This window comes from Henckelia pumila, chromosome 3 (genome assembly GCF_033568475.1).
Source record: "Henckelia pumila isolate YLH828 chromosome 3, ASM3356847v2, whole genome shotgun sequence".
Lineage (NCBI taxonomy): Eukaryota > Viridiplantae > Streptophyta > Magnoliopsida > Lamiales > Gesneriaceae > Henckelia > Henckelia pumila.
Genome location: NC_133122.1, coordinates 179,398,769 through 179,418,012, shown reverse-complemented (window position 1 = coordinate 179,418,012; position 19,244 = coordinate 179,398,769). Strand labels below are relative to the sequence as shown.

The 19,244-nt window shown below is 35.2% G+C and overlaps 2 protein-coding genes across 3 annotated transcripts; one reads left to right on the top strand and one right to left on the bottom strand.

Moving 5' to 3' along the window:
- Positions 1-1,443: 1,443 nt before the first annotated feature.
- Positions 1,444-4,143, bottom strand: LOC140891556 (transcription factor PIF5-like). Of its 2 annotated transcripts, none has more exons than XM_073300109.1 (7): positions 3,633-4,143; positions 2,771-3,530; positions 2,594-2,692; positions 2,443-2,508; positions 2,226-2,291; positions 1,846-2,157; positions 1,444-1,752 (listed from the first exon to the last, which is right to left on the bottom strand). In XM_073300109.1, the coding sequence occupies exons 1-7, from the start codon at positions 3,710-3,712 to the stop codon at positions 1,660-1,662; spliced, it is 1,476 nt and encodes a 491-aa protein (XP_073156210.1). In that variant the 5' UTR covers positions 3,713-4,143; the 3' UTR covers positions 1,444-1,659. The 2 variants fall into 2 exon arrangements, with proteins under 2 accessions (XP_073156210.1, XP_073156211.1); XM_073300110.1 differs by having other exon boundaries at positions 1,445-1,752; positions 1,846-2,148.
- A 10,124-nt stretch (positions 4,144-14,267) lies between these two features.
- LOC140890066 (uncharacterized) lies at positions 14,268-14,711 on the top strand. Its single transcript, XM_073297822.1, has one exon. The coding sequence runs from the start codon at positions 14,268-14,270 to the stop codon at positions 14,709-14,711; it is 444 nt and encodes a 147-aa protein (XP_073153923.1).
- Positions 14,712-19,244: the final 4,533 nt, after the last annotated feature.

Here is a 19,244-nt window from a genome sequence, read left to right as displayed (position 1 = left end):
TAATTTTTTTTACTTTCAATTTTCAAACAAAATATTTGAAGTAAAAGAAACAAATTAATATTCTAACAAATAAAAGACTATTTTGAAGAATATTTAAGAATAAGACGAGTTTCTTTGTAGGAAGAATAATTTTAAATAGAGTTGAAATATATTGAGGGGAGACTTTTTTTTTATTATATCTTTCTTATCTTTTTTTTAAAGGTTATTATATCTTTCTTATTTAATCTTCATTCATTGAGTTTTTCAATATATTATAATCTATACTATTATACTCCCTCTGTCTCATATATATTGTTATCTTTTCTTTTTCACACGTAATAAGAAAAAGTTATTGGAAAAGTAAATTTTATATAAATTTTCTATTTTATCTTTATTTAATGTATTAAAAAATGATTGCACAATTTTCAAGGTGTAGTTAATAGAGGTATATTAGTAAAGAAGTATAAAAAAATATTACTAAATATGGTATATGACTATATATTTGAGACAAAAAAAAACGTGGACAATATTATTGGAACGGATGGAGTATAAAAGATGAGCCTACTTTACTAACTAACTTTGATGACATCAAAATTTCTTATTCCGTAATTATCCTTTCTTATCCACTATCTCACTAAACCTTCCACTCACTATTTTTTTTGCTTTTAAAAAAAATTACATATAAAAAAACCTCTATTTTACAGATGCAAAACATGTGCATTTTTCACTAGTAAAAATAATAGTTTATGAGAGACATTTTTTTTAGTTGCCGAAGAAGATTGGTTGTAATTAAGTTTTGAACTCAAGACGCGGTAAAAAAAATTTGCGAAATAAGATTTGTTATCTCTCCCTATATATAAAGAATCTTTCCCTTAGACACTATCTTTTTATTTTCCGAAATTGCCCTCATGTGATAAAAAAAATTACAATTTTATTTTTATTTGTTTTTTTTTTCAAATTTCGATATTTCAAATTTTCATATTTTTAAACATAAACATTATAAATAAGATAAATTGATAAATAAATTTAAAATTTATTTTTATATTATATCATAAATGAGAAAAAAAATAAATTTAAATATAATATTTATATATAACATATAATATTAAATATATTATATGATTTTATACACACGCAATGCTTGTGTGTGTGCGATTATGCTAGTAATAATTAAACGTGGAGCTCGAAATCTAGTCTAGTCTAAAATTTGAGAATTGACACCAAAAATAGCAATAAATCATCGGCACGGTACAACGATTTATGAAAATGACAATCCGCTTAATTTCCTACACACGTACTCGAAGGAGAGGGGACCAAATCTAAATCCAATAATAGAAATTAATATAACAGGTTATATGGTCAAGGATCATAGAGTATTCACGCATATTATACCTCGTTAACTATATATAACATCATTTTCATTCCGAACATCATTTACAAATGAACAAATATTAACCACAATTGATTTTAACAAAATAATAACAAGAATAAGTCGAATTACATTGCTGAATGCTGAAAACTTCAGTCTTAAAAATGATAAATTAAAACAGTTCAACTTTCAAATTTACATTCCAAGATCACAATAATTTTACCTGTAACAGGTTTTATTGTTTAACAAAAAAAAAATTAATAATAATAATTTTTTAGACATGTTAGCAGAGATTGCGGCTGTCACTCGCCTCACGGAACAGATCCATTGCCATTTCCAGTTGGTGCTGAAGCATGATGATTTTGCTGTGATGAATGTGAGCCGAACCCGAACATGTTCATAGGCTACAAATAGTAACACAAATTTAAGTGACATTTTAATGACAAGAATCCGAGAAAAAGGAATATTTATATCTGTGGAGAGATTGTGTAACGAACCTGTGAATTGGTATTTTGCATTGAGCAGAGAGCCATGTAATTAGCATATTGCTCAGCAAAGCCTGGATTTTGCATTTGGTTTTGATAGTTCACAGGATTCAAACCCGGCCTCAGGCCGACCGTAGCTTGATTTGTCGTGGGATTCATCGCCATGGCTTGATCAACGAGTGGCATCCTTGATAGATGCATCAGATTGGGGATTGAGGGAATCGTCGCAGGGCCGATTCCCATTCCTATTCGAGGCATGAACTGTTGCATGCCTGGAAGCACCATATGTGACATTCCACTTCCCATCCACATTAACTGGTCATACTACACATAGTATTTCAGACAGGCAAAAAAAGAAACCAAAATTTTCTTTTAGATACCAAATTTTGTACCTGGATTTGGGATTGAAGGGATTTCATGTATTCGATCGCCTCGTCTAACATGGATGCTTTATCTGACTACATAACAAGACATCAACATTTTATCAAGTATTTGGATTACCTTACACGAAAAAAAAGAGCGGACAGTTTCACAAGTTACTGCATAACTTCCAGATACCATATGAATATATTTTTTGTCACAAATTCATATATAACAAAAAGAAAATGCCTTATTGGAGTGAGGGATGAGCTCTTGCAATGCCCTCATCTTCTCGTTGATCCTATCCCTCCGTCTCTGTGAATGAAACAGGAAAAGATCAGAGGGATCGGTGTGAAGCAGTACATAAATAAAATCATGAAGTGAAACACAAGAATCCGACCCTTTCGGATAAGTTGTGCACTTCAGCTACACGGCTCTTACGATTCGTTCCAGTTTTTTGAAATGTCTTGTTCCCTGAAGCTGACTCGAATTCAGTAGCCTGCATCATAGGTTTTTAGATTTCAGCAGTATTTCATTGGACAAAAGATACATAAAACTAAGAGTCATGAGCATATACATCACTTGGGCATTCAGATCCTGTCACATTTCTGCTCTTCCTTTTGTGGCAACTAGTGTCATTAGACTGATTGCTGGTTTTCCAGAAACTACTGCCGGATCCTCCATAGGACGACGAAATGGCTTGGTCGTGCGTCTCTCTTTCCCTGTTTCCACTTCGAGGGCTCACATTTCGTGTATGGTTCTGGTTCACCCCTGCTGACAGAGTTCCTCTACCGATACCACAGCTAGATGCAAGCTGATTGCTGCCACAATTGCTTGACCCTACCGTCCGAGCCGATAATTCATGATTCTCACTTCGTCCCATGTGATTGTATAATGGCCTTTTACCTGTAAAGTCGAGATTACCGGCTTTTCTAACGTGTCCGGAGCTCTGATCTTGGAGGGCTGAGTCTAAGGTTTCAAATCTTGGAGGTGGGGCAAAAGTTGGCGGTTGTGAAGTTTGGTAAACATGGTTAACTGCCGATGCTCTAAACCTGAAAGGCTTTTCGCATTCCATGGACCCGGAGTGCTTGTCATCCTGAACCGCGGTAGACTGGGGATTTCCAGACATGAAGTTGGAACAGAACTCCTTGTCGAAAGCCTCGTCAATTGGGCAATGGATCCATGAGATCGTCTCATCATCTTGAATCGTAGTTGTTTGGTCATTCTCGTCAACTTGCTTGGACTTCAGGAGATCATGGCTCGGTTTTCGTCGAGTTTGGCTATGCAAAACCACCTCCCCATTCTGCCATAACAGCTCCACTAGCCCATTATCTAGTCTGCAGTTTAGCCAACATAATTTTGCAAAGTCATGAAACAAATAATTATGTCATAAAACAAAAAATTATTCAAGGATATCTTCTTCTTTTCTTTACACTTACCCCAACTGCCTTCTCTGATTAGGCACGGCGACATGACCTTCGACTTCAGCGTTCCAATCAGGAAGATAACTAGCATCCATAGCTCATCCGAGGATCGGAGAAACGAAAACTACCCGGAAAAATTTGTACAGGAAAGGGAATCTCTGAAAAAAAAGGGGGGATGAAAACAAAAGGCCACCTCAGAAGATTTTATCCCAGTGGATAATATTTGAGCTTCATTACTTGTTCAAGAATCAAAATGTAATCTTTCTTTGGTGTTTTGATGCCAGCATTGGACTGAAAAGGAACAGACAGGTGCCACTGACTACAGTTGTTTTCAAATGCTGCAGTTGTAACCTTGATAAGGACATGTGCATATATGAGGATTGGGAAATTTTATGTTACACCAGTTTAGTAATTGCCCAAGTTTTGTGGGGGTCGATAATAGAGCCGACTGCGGAGAGCTGGAGAGTGAAACTATTAGATCTTGAATTTGAGATTTCGTTTCAAATAATGATCTTCATTGTGTCAGATAAGCTAAAGGTGGTGTGTTTTTTCTATGCTTGATTACAATGTTATGTGAGTAAATTATTTTGTTAAATTTTGTCATAATCAGGCATATATAGAGAGAGACAGGCAAACAAATGGCCACCAATTGCGACCATGCTTGCTCTAGAATCTGTTATTCCAATCTGTACATTCATGTGGTACCATTTGCATATTCGATAAATCACTATGGCGGCATGCAAATTGCAAATCCACTTTCTTTCCATTTTTTCCTTTTTTTTTAAAAAATAATAATTACTTTTTACTAGGTGACTTAGCCGTGTTTGCAATCTCTAAAAACATGTGATTATAGATTTTTTTTTATGTGTTCACATGATGTTGCAAACACTCCATATTATGAATTTATGATGATCGTTAAAATGATTTAGGAAGTGTTTGCAATAGATTGTGATTTTGTAGAAGTGATTAATTTATAGATTATAAAAAAGTTAAGAAAAATTAAAAGTTGGTAGTGTTTGGAAACAAATGTGAAAATCTAAAAATCAAAGTTGGGTAGTGTTTGATAAATAAGTGATTAGAGTGATTTTAGCAATGACCTTCTTATTAGAATCACTTTTGGAAAATCATAATCACCACATGACTAGCTTTTGGATTTCAATTAAGTTAAACATAAGCTAACACATAATCTAGGTTTAAAAAACACATGAAAATAATTTTTTTAAGTCAAAAACTAACAATCACTTTTTTTTAGTGATTGCAAACACTCCCTTAGATTATAGATTTTTCAAAATCACCCTCCAACTCTAATTCATTCGTCCACTCATTTTAGGTTATATATTTACTTTTTCATTTGTTCCAGTTATATATAATATATAGTCTAGTTTCTATATTTAATGCTATCTTTTTATACTCTTTTACCAGTTTGCACTAATTAAATTAATATCCATTAAAATCTTAATTAAATAAGGACAAAGTAAGAAATTGCTTTAGAAAATTTATTTTTCCAAACATTTTTTTAATATGTGTGAAAACACATACAAACCTAGTTAAATGAGTTAGACGAAGGCATGGCAGGCTCCAAGGGGATGACTCAAATTTTTTTAATTATTATTTTTCGTTTATCCATTTAAAACTTTAAGGGAGTCTATCAATTATTTTGTTAAAAATTTGAAAAAGTTGTCAATTTTTTTTGTATTTTTCTCCTCATATGTTTTGCCTTAAAAAACTCTATTTATTCTATAAAAAAATTTTTTTTGTTAAATTGATGCATTTGAGTTAGTGTTTAAATTGTGTCAAATATTATGTCATTGTTTGTTGAATGTGATTTTCTTGTCTATTTGTTTATTGTGGTTGATGCTTATATATTTTTTATTGACCTTTTTTGAATCGAAGATTATAAGATACTGTAATTTGTTTATTTGGTTCTTAGATTGATTTTTACTTAATATTACTTGCATATGTTAGAATTTAAATTGTAATTTTTGTGACAAAAATAAACTATTTACGCTTCTTAATTTGATGATTCATATTGCATTTGTATTATATTTATCTCTGACTCGTGAGATTAGAAAGACTTCATTGAGTTCTTTTTTAGTTCTATTTTATTTTTCTCTTCTTCCGATGAAAATAAATGTTTATGTCATTATTTTTAGTTGCAATAATTTAGAATTTTTATTATTAAATGAAATGATCATGTAGATATTTAATTAAAAAAATTTATTATATGACATTCTCCTAAAAATTAGCCTAAGGCCTTGAATTTTCTGGAGATGTCCCTGACGAAGGGAGTAGTTTATAGCGAGTTATTATATAATTTATATTCAACATGACTTATTCTAACGTTTGTGTGAGAATAATAACTTTAGTAGACGAGCCGTTTATCTTCTTTACATCTTGACTTATCATACACTACAACAAAAATGCTGAAAGACTACGGTGAAAAAACGTAGTTAATTGGGGGTTTAAAACCGTAGTTTATAGACATGTAGTTAAAAGTATGGTCATAGACTACGGTTAAAAACTGTAGTCTATAACAACAAAAGACTACAGTTTTTAACCGTAGTATTTTGTCGTTAAAGACTATGATTTTTAACCGTAGTCTATGAACGCACTTTCAACTTTAAAAACCGTAGTCTATAACAACAAAAGAATACGGTTTTTAACCGTAGTCTTTTGTCGTTAAAGACTACGGTTAAAAACCGTAGTCTTTTCTATTACACTTTTAACTACATAACTTTTAACAACGGTTTTGAAGACCCCTTTCATAACGATTTTTCACCCTTGTCTTTTTTATGTATAAAACAAAAAAAATACAATTTCCAATATTATAAATTCCTCATAATTTGAAATTTAAAAATAAAATTTAATATACAATTTTTCAGTATTGTAAATTACTCAAAATTAAAAATTTTGAATCCTAGTTTCATACACACTAAAAAATAGAGTAAAAAATGGTCATAAATTCCTAATCTTCCTAATCTTTCTGGCTCTGCTAAAACTAGCTCGAAGCCTGGCTCCCTTGCTTTTGGAGAGACTTCCCCATGATTGGTCAAGACACATGTTTCTTTCCTTGTTATGATCATGATACGTGGCCTCGACCCTGTCAAGTTATCTCCTTTGCTTGTTATGTTATGAATTGACATAGCCCTTTGTTCTCTTCAAGGAATATGTTTCTCTAATCCTGTGTCCAATGATCGACTACAAGACAAACTTCCGTCATCTAAAATATATGCATACCTCTGTTGTAGATCCGTTATCTCATGTAGTAACTCCTTCTCCCTATCGCGAGCAGCCTCTAACAACAAAAATGAAATAATATTAAGATTTACTTTTCCGAAATAGCTTAAAATATAAGTATAGAAAAATGCATATGCCACAGCAGAATAAAATACATTTACAGAAGCACACAAAAACCTAACATTTTCTGACCATCCCCTGCACATAGAAGAAACTATAGAAAGACAAACAACAGATGAGACTAGAACATACAACATGAGAAAACAATATTTAAGCAGCAAATGCTGTCACACAATCCTGTCCGGGGCGGGTAAGATAAGACGATGAAGACGATGAATACGGTAAGAATGACATTTCTTACCGTAGAAATGACAATTCATTTCTTGTCAACCTGCCACAAATTCGGAGAAGAAAACCTTCAATATTTTAAATTACACAAAATTCAAAAATAAAATTAATATTCAATTTTTTTATTATTACAAAATAACTCAAAATAAAAAATTCAAATTTTGAATGATTTCATGCAAACTATAAAATAGAGGAATTCATTATTTAGTAACCTTCATTACACTTGCAGAATCAGTATCTCTGGCTCCCAATGAGGACTTCGATCTGGATCCATTTTGATGTGGTTTCGCTACCCATCGTTGTATGGCTAACAAATTAACTAGCATTTGTGTTGTTTCTGCTTTGGAGTTCATTCTACATGCATGAAAAATTCAGACCGTGTAATTGGATCATGCCTCCCTGTACATGATTTTTTTTTTGATAAGAATGCCTCCCTGTACATGATCACCAAATAATTCCTTCAGAAACTCAAATGTTCTCAAAATTCTCTCATATGGATAACCGGGGCTACGGAATATCCTTACGACTCAGAAGAACCTACAATTTAAAACTACCTAAACACCTTAGAATGATCTAATTAAGAAAGTTCTGAATAAAGGTATTTGTCTGATCGAATACATGAGCTCAAGCAAGCTTATATTATCCCAACTCAGTGCACCGTCGAAAGGGCCTCCCGAAAAAGAACCCGCATGTTTGGGGATACCAAGAGCTGTAGCAAGCAGAAGATAAGAAGATTTTCCTATAGCATATACGTCATGAACTCCTCTGTTGCAATCAATAATATATGTGCACGAGCTGCAGAATGTATATACACTTCACCAATACATTTATATTTCAGAAGCTCCCAATCAAATATTACCTCGTCTCATTTATCATTTTCTAATAATGCATCAACCTATTCTATAAAATTTAAGTTGAGTCACAACCAAATTATGGAGACTCAACCAAAGGAAAAACCAATAAGTCACGTATATATATTTGAAGAAACAAGAATTAGCAATCGCATACCCAAGCAATAGAAGCTTCAAGAATTGTTCCAATTTGTCCAAAACGCTGAGAACAGTCACTATAAACAAGAATTAATTAGCTATCACATACCCAAGCAATGAAGCTTTAAGAATTGTTCCATTTTGTCCAAAACGCTGAGAACATACTAACATCCATGTACCTCTCTCTGGAGCAGGAATAAATTCTAAAAACCAAGATGAAAGAACCAGACCGCCTCCTAAACTAATGCCAACTAAACCACAGAGAATGATCTGAAAAATAAGATTTGGGGGAAAATGCACCTACAAAACCAGCTTCAGATGTTGCCTTGTCCACCTGCAAGAAGCCAAGAAGTGTTTCATTGAGAAAATATATATTAGCCAAGTGAGATATAAAAATGGACATTAAAACACTATACACCCAAGTCATTGATCAGTAAAGTGTGCCAAATATCCAGTCCCATTTCAAGGTGAAGCGAGAAAGAGAAGGAAAATGAAGTTCGAACTTCGAACTTCTAACAGGAAACTTTCAAACATTTCTCTCATTTAAAATTGACATTAAAACTCGAACGGTTTCGATAACAAAGAGATCCAAGCATGAAAGCAGAATCCTTGAACTTCAAGGTGTCGTCTTCTACATTTTCTTGGGTATCGAGTTTTGCTGTCCCAAGTAACCTGAACAACAAAACTTGGCACAAAATAAAGGCAAAAATCAAGAATCTTAGCACCAATTATTACAGTAATGCATAGCTTGATCCAGGTTAATTGATTTAGAAAGCAAGAAACATCATGTATACCATTAACAAGAATAACTTCAAGAAGTTTCAAATAAATAATAGCCTAAACATAAAATATAACATTAAACTCAAACAAAATGCAGTCAATAACGTGAGATTTAAAATCTTCATAACATGTACAGTTAGTGTTTGGAAAATTGTAGCCAATATAACATATACATCAACAGCTTGTAAATTCCAATAGAGCACTCGATAACAACAATTGGACTTGTGCAACTAATTTAGGATAACTGAAGTTTACTTGTTTTTAGAAACAAGTAATCGACTATATTGCACGCAATAATAGTCATGATAAAGCAAGATTACACAGGTCCAGAAGAAAATGCATTCAGGAAAGTATTTTAATTGATGACAATCATATATGGGATACGGCAGATTTAATGATGCACTTGTTTGCACTAAAACTTAGGCAATAACTCCTACAAGATACTCAAGTTGAATGATTGGTGGTTAGATCTTTTGGTGTAATGCAATACACACGAGAGCCCAGATGATCGATTGCAAGACCTGTTTTTTCGCAGCCAGTAGAAGAACAGAGATTCACTAATCTACATCTCCAACTCATTAAAAATGCACCTGAAATGAGTCGACGTCACAGATTCAATCAGAAACTTGCCTTCTGTTTCAACACAAAAACATCACATTCAACAAACAATCATAAATAGAATCTTGAATCTCAAATATCATGGACATGAAAAGAAAAAAAAACTTTTCAACGTAAAAAAGCTTCCCGAAAATGCCATTTAAGAGTTGAGACAAAGCCCATAAAGATGCAAAGTAAAACATACGTAGAAAGAAACCCAAAAACGAAATGGAACGTACCCGAAAATTTATATCTCCTCCTCAACGATTCCTCTGCCCGACGAAGAAAAAACCCAAAAACAAGAAAGATCAGAGGGAACACAAATCAGACAATTTATAACTTGGACAACATAAATGATAGGTCCATAAAGTTGTTTCATGCACAAGTCAAAGCAACAAATCGAGAACCATGCCATAAATTCATATCAGAAGACCCTTTCATAGGCACACCGTCAAAATGTAAAATCTGAACAGAACTAGAACCCAGCAATTATAATTGGGTACCAAAGTGAAGCAGAAACATGAAAACTAGATCATTACTTCCCTAAAAATAGAACAGGCGAGAAAATTTAGGGCATATTAGTGGTTAAATACCAAAATCCGTGCGATTTTGCTTTAGCGAGGTGGCCGATTGATACGGCGCCGGTTGCTGATTTTGGTTAAATACCAAAATCCGTGCGATTATGCTTCGTAAATACAGCAGCAGAAAATGATTGAGAAAGAAGCTGGACCCAATTAATGCTTAGAATCGATTAAAACGAAGGGGGAGAAACTTAGAATCAAAGCGCTGTAATCGATTTAAAAAAAGTACCGAAACTTAGAATCGATTACAGCAAAAGGAGAAAGAAGATGATGAATGCGATTAGGGCGCGAGTATGGTCGTCTTTCACAAAATAAGCCCCCTTATAAAAAAAAAATAAAAAAAGTCCATAGACTACGGTCCCAAAAACCGTAGTCTATTTAAAAAAACGCTCATAGATTACGGTATAAAAAAATCGTAGTCTATTTATTAAAAAAAACATTCATAGACTACGGTACAAAAAACCGTAGTCTATTTATTAAAAACAACACGCTCATAGACTACGGTACAAAAAAACCGTAGTCTATTTATTAAAAAAAACACGCTCATAGACTACGGTACTAAATAACCGTAGTCTATTTATTAAAAAAAACGCTCATAGACTACGGTTTTTAAAAACCGATGTTATAGAACACAAACAACAATGGTTTTTACAAAACTGTAGACATATATTTTAAAAAACGCCCATTAACTATGGTTTCTGTAAAAACTGTAGTTAATTGTAAAAATACTACGGTTTTATTAAAAATCGTAGTTTTTCTGGTGTAGTCTATTACTAAATTCTTTGTAGTGATAGGATTCGTAACTCCGACCATATCTTCCAAGTTTTGCATCGTTCATTCGTTCTATATCCCACAAAAAAACACAAGTCAATATCTTGGCACATTAATTGTAGCAAGTAATGTGTTTATAAATTATTATGTAATTAGAAGACAATCCAATATTTGATTACTAGCTAGACTATTATTCCGGGGACAATGTGAATGAAATACGTGTGGATAATCAACAAAATGGATTGCTTCACTTTAATTTTTGCTGTCACATTAAATTTCTCAACAACTAGGGCTGTGGGGGTTTCGCTAATTTGCAGGAAAATAAAAACAAGTAAATTGAAACGAGAAGATATTTGTCTCAATAATGTTAACACTGGACCGCTAAGAATAAATACAATGTTGCTTATTCGAATTTCATTTGATTTTCTCGAGAGTCGTCTGAAGGAAGCAATAATTTACAAGGAATCAATTTTTCCAAAAATAATGTTTAACCTACTCAACTTCTGTCATGCATGTCCATTTTAGTAGTGTACGAGGTATTTAGTAGCAGAGTAAATTTGAGTAGAGCTATAGAGATGTGTGAAAATATATATTCTTTACGAAGATTACGTGGATTGAGAAGCTCATGAGAAAAAAACAGGTATTGAAAAGTGTTTTTTTCCGAGGCTAATAATTATGATTTAGAGGTTTCTGTAGTGATCCAAATTCCGTTTTGTAAGATTTAAATAGTAAACATGATTAATGGATCATTATATGTGAAAAATAAGTGAAAAATCAACTCTAGGACGTCCGAAAATGGTCTGTGGAATCCGGTGACCTGAGTAATTCGGATCCAGATGAACTGGTTCGGAAGCAAAGGGTCAGTTCGGACCGTCCAAATAGTGTTCGGAGCTTGCGAACTCTAGTAGACACGCATATAATATAAGTAAGGAGTCAAAAGGAAGTTGACAAGTGGCGAGATCGGATCATCCTAACACAACCGTCCAGTGAGATGTCAAAGTATTATTGACATGTGGAATGCATATGAGATCGGATCGTCCGAAGTGCATGTGTCACATGAGATTGGATCGTCCGAAGTGCATGATCAGATCGTCTGAAGACAATCGGAACTTCCGAAGCAAAGATTGGAGCGTTCGAAGACAGATGTCAAATACGTGTCAAGACATCATGATCAGATTGTCCGAACCCGAGATCTGAACATTTGAACTCCACCTATAAATAGGTCATCCGAGATTCATTTTTCAATTTTCATATAGAATTTGTTGAGTTCCTATCACTTTCAGTATACTTTTTGAGTGTTTTTAGCCATATACTTGAGGCCAGGCGATAACAAGACGCTTCTGGAATCGTAGCGAAACTGTGCTTGAATTTGGGGTCTTCTCCATCAGCGAGCTAATGATGGATGCACGTATAGTCCTAGATCTTTGGTAGCAATTAGAAGTATCTATTAGCTTAGTTTGAAAATTTTAGATCAGTCTTAGTGATATGGTAATCAGATGAATGTAAGCTTGGACCATAGACTTTGATTACACTCGACCTATCTAGTAAAGATATGTAAGTAATGACTGAGATACTAGCGAGTATGCATGCATATATGTTGTATTTATGTGTCATGATGCAGGTTTTACTGCTTTATGCATATGTTGCATGTACATATATCATGTCAAGCATGTATCTCATTCGAGATAGTCGTTCTAGTAGGGTCGCTTAGCCTTACATCTTTGATATATGATCTGACACCGAAAGTTACCGTGATGAATGGGACCGAGTCTACGGTGATCTAAAAGAGTGTGTGAGATAGTTATAGGATCGGACCCCAGATGATACTACTCATTCATGGCACCTAGTCTGAGTATGATTTATGTAGTTGATCCAGTATTTCCTTGTCACGTCATTTGCATGCATCATATTGGCTTGTATACTCATATTTATGTACTAGGTGTTAGTCTCTTGCGTCATTGGTTTTATCTTGGACACCCCATTCGACGAAGCAGGTTTCATGTTGGATGAGACAAGAGGCTCGAGGCAGTATTACGAGTGGTGCTAATAACCTTTCTTGGAGGTTCTTTACGTTTGTTTTCTTTGGGGTTTTAGATATTGAGCACTTCAATATGGTTTCTCTGTTGTTTATCTGTTGGTCGGTTGTATTCTGATGGATTTGCTTTGGGTTGATTTACCATTTTCCTCAAATTATTTCTCTGATTTAAGTTTCTGTTTAAGACAATTGCATGCCTAAGTTTTCCGCTAGTAAGTGCTACAGGTTGGGTCATTATATTCCCACTTCAAAATCACGAACGAATTGTTAGACGGGACAAGAGGGTGTCCCAAAATTGTCTCCCGATACCATGTCAGATATAAAATATACAAATAAGATAACAAAACCGCCACTCAAAAAACCAAAGTAGTGAGATCGAATGAAATTATAAGTCAGTATTCATAGGAAGAATATGAGGACCACACATATGAAGTAGAATACCATACGTGCAAGGCATGGGACCACATACGTAGGGCTCGTCTATGCCCAGACTCCAAGGAATCTACATCTACTCTTCCTCTTGGAGGGCAAGCCAGTCGGAGGGCTCACCCAATACCTAATAGCTCGTCCCTTACGGGAAATATCTCCAATCGTCGCACCTCCTTCTTGTCAAAGACCTCTTCACTTCTGACTCCTTGACATGTTCCACTTAGATTATCACCACAACTAGGGTGCATCTACTCGGGGTTGGACCCATCCAGGCAAGATTCCTACTTACCATTGACGGTTTATTTTTTTGGGTTGATAGTACTAGTAGAAACATATACGAGACCAATGTTTTGGATACGGGCTCATGTTGGGGTGATCCATATGTGGACCCATTCATAGGATATCAATTTTTTTTTTTTTAAAAAAAAAGAACCCTTAAACGAATCAAATATTACCAAAATGCTTTTTAAACTATGACTCCAGGAATAATGAAATTTGAGTGGAAATCAGTCGAATTAAAATTTGTATATTTTAAAAAACGTGAATTTCAATTATCAAACAAAATTCTTGCAAGAGTTTTCAGCACTAGGAATAATTTTGGCTATCGAATCCATCATATTGATTCTGTTAAGATTGGAAAAATCATGATTGCACAAAATCTCGGAAATGCTCAATCGTATTTCTTCAATATGGAATGTAAATATGTATTTACGATACATATCCATTAATTTAGGATCTAAATTAGTAGTTGTATATTATATATATTTCCCAGTGTAAACAAAATCAATAAGTGAATTTCATTTTCTTTACATGGTATCAAAGCAGTCACGGTCCTAATTCACCCTCACCAACAATTCTTTTCTCATCATCTTCTAGCCTACACATGGCAGGAAAAGATGAAACCCAAAAGCCAGCCAAGTCCGAGGCTAACAAATTTGATAATCCTAATGATCCCCTTTATCTTCATTATTCTGATCAACCGGGGCTAACACTCGTCACAAAACCATTAAATGGAGAAAACTACAGCAGTTGGAGCCGTGCCATGCTCATGGCTCTCAATATCAAGAATAAAGAAGGCTTTGTCAATGGCTCCATCAAACAACCACTGGAGACTTCCATCACAGAGCTTCAACAATGGAGGCGATGCAATAATCTCGTAAAGGCATGGATTTCCAATTCAATCTCACAAGATATTGGAGCAAGCGTGATATATTATGAAGATGCTCACGAAATTTGGAGCGATTTGAAAGATCGTTTTTCCCGTACCAATAGTGTCCATCTTTTCACGTTGAGGAAGCCATATACAACTGCAGACAAGACAACATGAATATTGCGACATATTACACCAAGCTTAAAGGGCTATGGGATGAACGAGATGCACTATATAGCTTCCCACAATGCTCATGTAGTGCTATGAAAGATGTCTTACAGTTCCAACAAAATCAAAAGACCATGAAATTTCTCATGGGACTTAATGATATTTATGCCACAGTTCGAGGACAGATTCTGCTCATGGATCCACTTCCCACCATCAACAAGGCTCATTCACTTGTTCTTCAAGAAGAAAATCAACGAGGAATACTGAATAAAGGCGCACCATTGACCGAACCATCGGCATTTGCTGTGAAAAACAATATGAAAAAATCTGAAAAGTTTTTTGCAAGCAAAAATCCACACGCCCAATGCGAAACTTGTCACAAACCTGAACACACTGCCGAGACATGCCGAGCACATCTGAAATGTGATTACTGTGGTTGGCCGGGTCACACCATTGACATTTGCCAAAAGCTGCAGAAGACTAGTTTTGGCAGCAACAAACTAAAGCAGCGAGAACAGAAAAATTTTCCCTCCAAAGTCAATCATGTAGATGTCAATGTACCAGCAGCCTCTAAACAATTCACTCTCACAGCTGACCAGTACCAAAATCTCATGACATTGCTCAACGGGAGTAAGTCCAATTCAATTGCTAATCACGTTGGTAATACATCGGCAATGACTGATCTTTCAGGTATGACTTACTGTGCTTTAATTATTAATGAAAAGACATGTTGGATTCTTGACACCGGAGCCACAGATCACATGGTTTATTCGGCTGATTTATTGACGACAAAATCTTGCGTAATCAACCGATCAGTTCACCTCCCTAATGGAACCACTGCCACTGTCACACATATAGGCAGTGTCCATTTTAACAATTTCACCTTGAAAAATGTGTTATGTGTCCCTTCCTTCAAATTAAACTTGATTTCTGTTAGCAAACTTGTGCATTGTTCCAAATACATAGCCACATTCACCAATACTACTTGTATGCTACAGGACCAACGATCGGGGAAGATGATTGGGACGGGAACTGATCAAAGAGGACTCTACTATCTTGATACTCCAGAAACAACCAAATGCAATGCAGTCACCGCAACGCCTTACCCCCCGAAACTTTGGCACCAACGCCTTGGACATCTATCGAATAAGGCATTTCGTTTGCTTTCTCATTCAGTTAGAGATATTAATTTTTGTGATATTTTTGATTGTTTAATATGTCCCTTAGCGAAACAAACTCGCTCTCCATTTACATTGAGCTCCATTCAAACCAAAACAGCCTTTGAATAATTCACGTCGATATTTGGGGGGGTATCATGTTCCTTCCATCCAAGGGGCACAATATTTTCTTACTATCGTTGATGACTACACTCGTTGCACATGGACATATTTGATGCATCATAAATCGGATACCTGTTCATATATTCTTAATTTCATTAATCTCATTGAGACATAATTTGGTTCGAAAGTCAAAATTCTCCGAAGTGATAATGGACCCGAATTTACAATGAAAAGTTTTTATTCAGATAAGGGTATAATACATCAAACTAGCTGTGTTTCCACCCCACAACAAAATGGAGTAGCTGAGGAAAACACCGACACCTCTTAAATGTAGCTCGAGCCTTGTTATTCCAAGCTAATCTTCCTAAGAAATTTTGGGGAGATGCCATTTTGACTGCTACATATCTCCTCAATCAAACTCCTACACCTCTTCTCCAAGGAAAAACACCATTTGAGATGATTTCTCACAAGCAACCCATATACACTCGTTTACGAGTATTTGGTTGTTTGTGTTTTGTCTCCATACATCATCACCGTCCCACAAAATTTGATCCCAGAGCCACCCGATGTATTTTCTTAGGTTACTCGTATGGCCAAAAGGGTTACAAAGTCTATGATATATCAAGTGGTAAAACTCTTGTTTCACGAGATATCATTTTTCATGAAAATATTTTTTATTTTTCACCTCCACCTTCCGCTGCCGCAGACACAATTCCTATACATCATCATTCATCTCAAAATGACGTTATCCCATGTTTTTCAAGCGCTGAAGAATTACCACTTGAACATTTCACCAGCAAGGAACCTTCTGATTCTGACAGTGAAGCTTCTTCCCAGATTATTCCCTCACTTACAAATTCACCAAACCCCAACCAGCCTACTTCAACCCGTTCCAAAATACCTCCATCACGACCCTCACGCACTACGGTAACACCAAGCTATGTACGTGAGTATCATGTTGGTATTCCTCTTCCATCAAGGAACGTCCCAACATCAAACTCGGCGTTGGTCGAAGCTCCAGGTACTCCCTATCCTCTCTCTAATGTTCTTTCATATGGTCGATTATCTGCCAAACACCATGCCTTCACCATTTCTCTTACAGCTGAAAAAGAACCATCTTCTTTTGCACAAGCTATTTGTGATCCTAAATGGCACATTGCTATGTAAGAGGAACTTGCTGCTCTCAAAGCTAATCACACATGGTCTCTGCAACTTTTACCTCCCGGGAAGAAGCTAGTGGGGTGCAAATGGGTTTATAAGATTAAATTGCGAGCCGATGGCACCGTCGAACGTTATAAAGCTAGGTTTGTAGCCAAAGGATACAACCAAGTCGAAGGACTAGACTACCGAGAGACCTTTGCTCCAGTTGCAAAACTTGTGACAGTACGTGTACTTCTTGCCGTTGCTTCGATTTGAAATTGGCATCTTCACCAACTCGATGTCCATAATGCATTCTTGAATGGAGATCTTGATGAAGACGTTTACATGTCATTACCTCCTGGTTTCGAACGAAAGGGGGAGACAAGGGTCTGCAAACTCCATAAATCCTTGTATGGCCTCAAGCAAGCTTCACGTCAGTGGTTTATAAAATTCTCTAGTGCTCTCAAACAGGCCAACTCAAACAATCAAAGGCTGATTATTCTTTGTTCGTCCGATCCCAAGGTAATAAGCTCACGATTCTCCTCATTTATGTAGACGACGTCGTCATTGCAGGGAACAACTTGCAAGATATTGAAGATACAAAATTATTTTTGAAAAATCAGTTCAAATTGAAAGACCTCGGGCAATTGAAATATTTTCTCGGAATAGAGGTTGCACGTTCTAAGAAAGGTATCACCTTTTCACAAAGGAAATATGCCCTTGAGATCCTTGAAGATGTTGGTTATCTTGGTGCAAAACCTGCTCATTTTCCTATGGAACAAAACTTATCCCTAAGCAACTTTGAAGGTGAATACATCAGTGATCCATCTTCGTACCGGAGACTTGTTGGTCGCTTAATTTATTTGACAATCACGCGACCTGATTTGACATATGCAGTACATATTTTGAGTCAGTTTATGGACAAACCACGAGTGCCACACCTGGAAGCAGCTCATCGAGTCTTGAGATATTTGAAACAAACACCTGGACAAGGAATATTTTTCTCTGCTGAATCCACAATCCAGCTGAATGCGTTTTGTGATGCTGATTGGGCAAGATGCTGTGATACTCGGAGGTCGGTTACTGGATATTGCATATTTCTTGGCAGCTCATTAGTTTCATGGAAAACCAAGAAACAAACAACCGTGTCACGATCCAGCGCTGAAGCTGAATATCGATCGATGGCTGCCACTTGTTGTGAAATTATCTGGTTAAAAACAATCCTAAATGATTTGGGAATCAAACATCCTCATCATGTCAATTTACATTGTGATAATCAAGCAGCGTTACACATTGCTTCGAATCCGGTCTACCATGAACGAACAAAGCATATAGAAATCGATTGTCATCTTTTACGGGAAAAGGTTCAAGAAGGTATAATAAAGATGACTCATGTTTCCACAACAGAGCAGCCAACAGACATCTTTACAAAGCCTTTGAGCTATCCGCAATTTTCTGCTCTACTTAACAAGTTAGGAACTGTTAATATACATTCCAAACTTGAGGGGGAGTGTTAAGATTGAAAAAATCATGATTGCACAAAATCTCGGAAATGCTCAATCGTATTTCTCCAATATTGAATGTAAATATGTATTTACGATACATATCCATTAATTTAGGATCTAAATTAGTAGTTGTATATTATATATATTTCCCAGTGTAAACAAAATCAATAAGTGAATTTCATTTTCTTTACAGATTCATTGAACAAGCGTTGTTAAATACATGGTTTTCTTTGTATAGTGTTGTATGAATAATGAAATTGAATTCAGGTATGGACTCAGGCTCATGCCTCTGCCTCAGGACCAAACATTTGAAAGGGCCCTAAAAAAAAATTATGATAGTGTTGTACCCAAAAAAAATATTAGATTCAATTTTTTCTTTACCGTACGTCCAAACCTACTATTCAAAGTTCAAACACATAGAAAGCCCAAAAAACTTTTATGGCCCCTTTTTATATTAAATTAAATCTGAAAAACAAATAAATATTAATAATATATTATAAGGCCCTAATTTATTCTCCATTTTTGCTTATTGTGCAACAATTTTTTAAAAATAAAAAATAAAAATAAAAATAAGATATGATTCTTTTATTATTGTTTTTTATGACATGATAACAACG

What these genes read in the sequence shown, in the direction of transcription:
- LOC140891556 (XM_073300109.1), bottom strand. Translation starts at nt 3,712, where the DNA reads ATGGATGCTAGTTATCTTCCTGATTGGAACGCTGAAGTCGAAGGTCAT. An exon ending in TGCACAACTTATCCGAAAGG is followed by an intron (nt 2,509 to 2,593) that starts GTCGGATTCTTG and finishes TTTCATTCACAG; the next exon opens with AGACGGAGGGATAGGATCAA. An exon ending in CCCTTCAATCCCAAATCCAG is followed by an intron (nt 2,158 to 2,225) that starts GTACAAAATTTG and finishes TACTATGTGTAG; the next exon opens with TATGACCAGTTAATGTGGAT.
- LOC140890066 (XM_073297822.1), top strand. Translation starts at nt 14,268, where the DNA reads ATGGCAGGAAAAGATGAAACCCAAAAGCCAGCCAAGTCCGAGGCTAAC.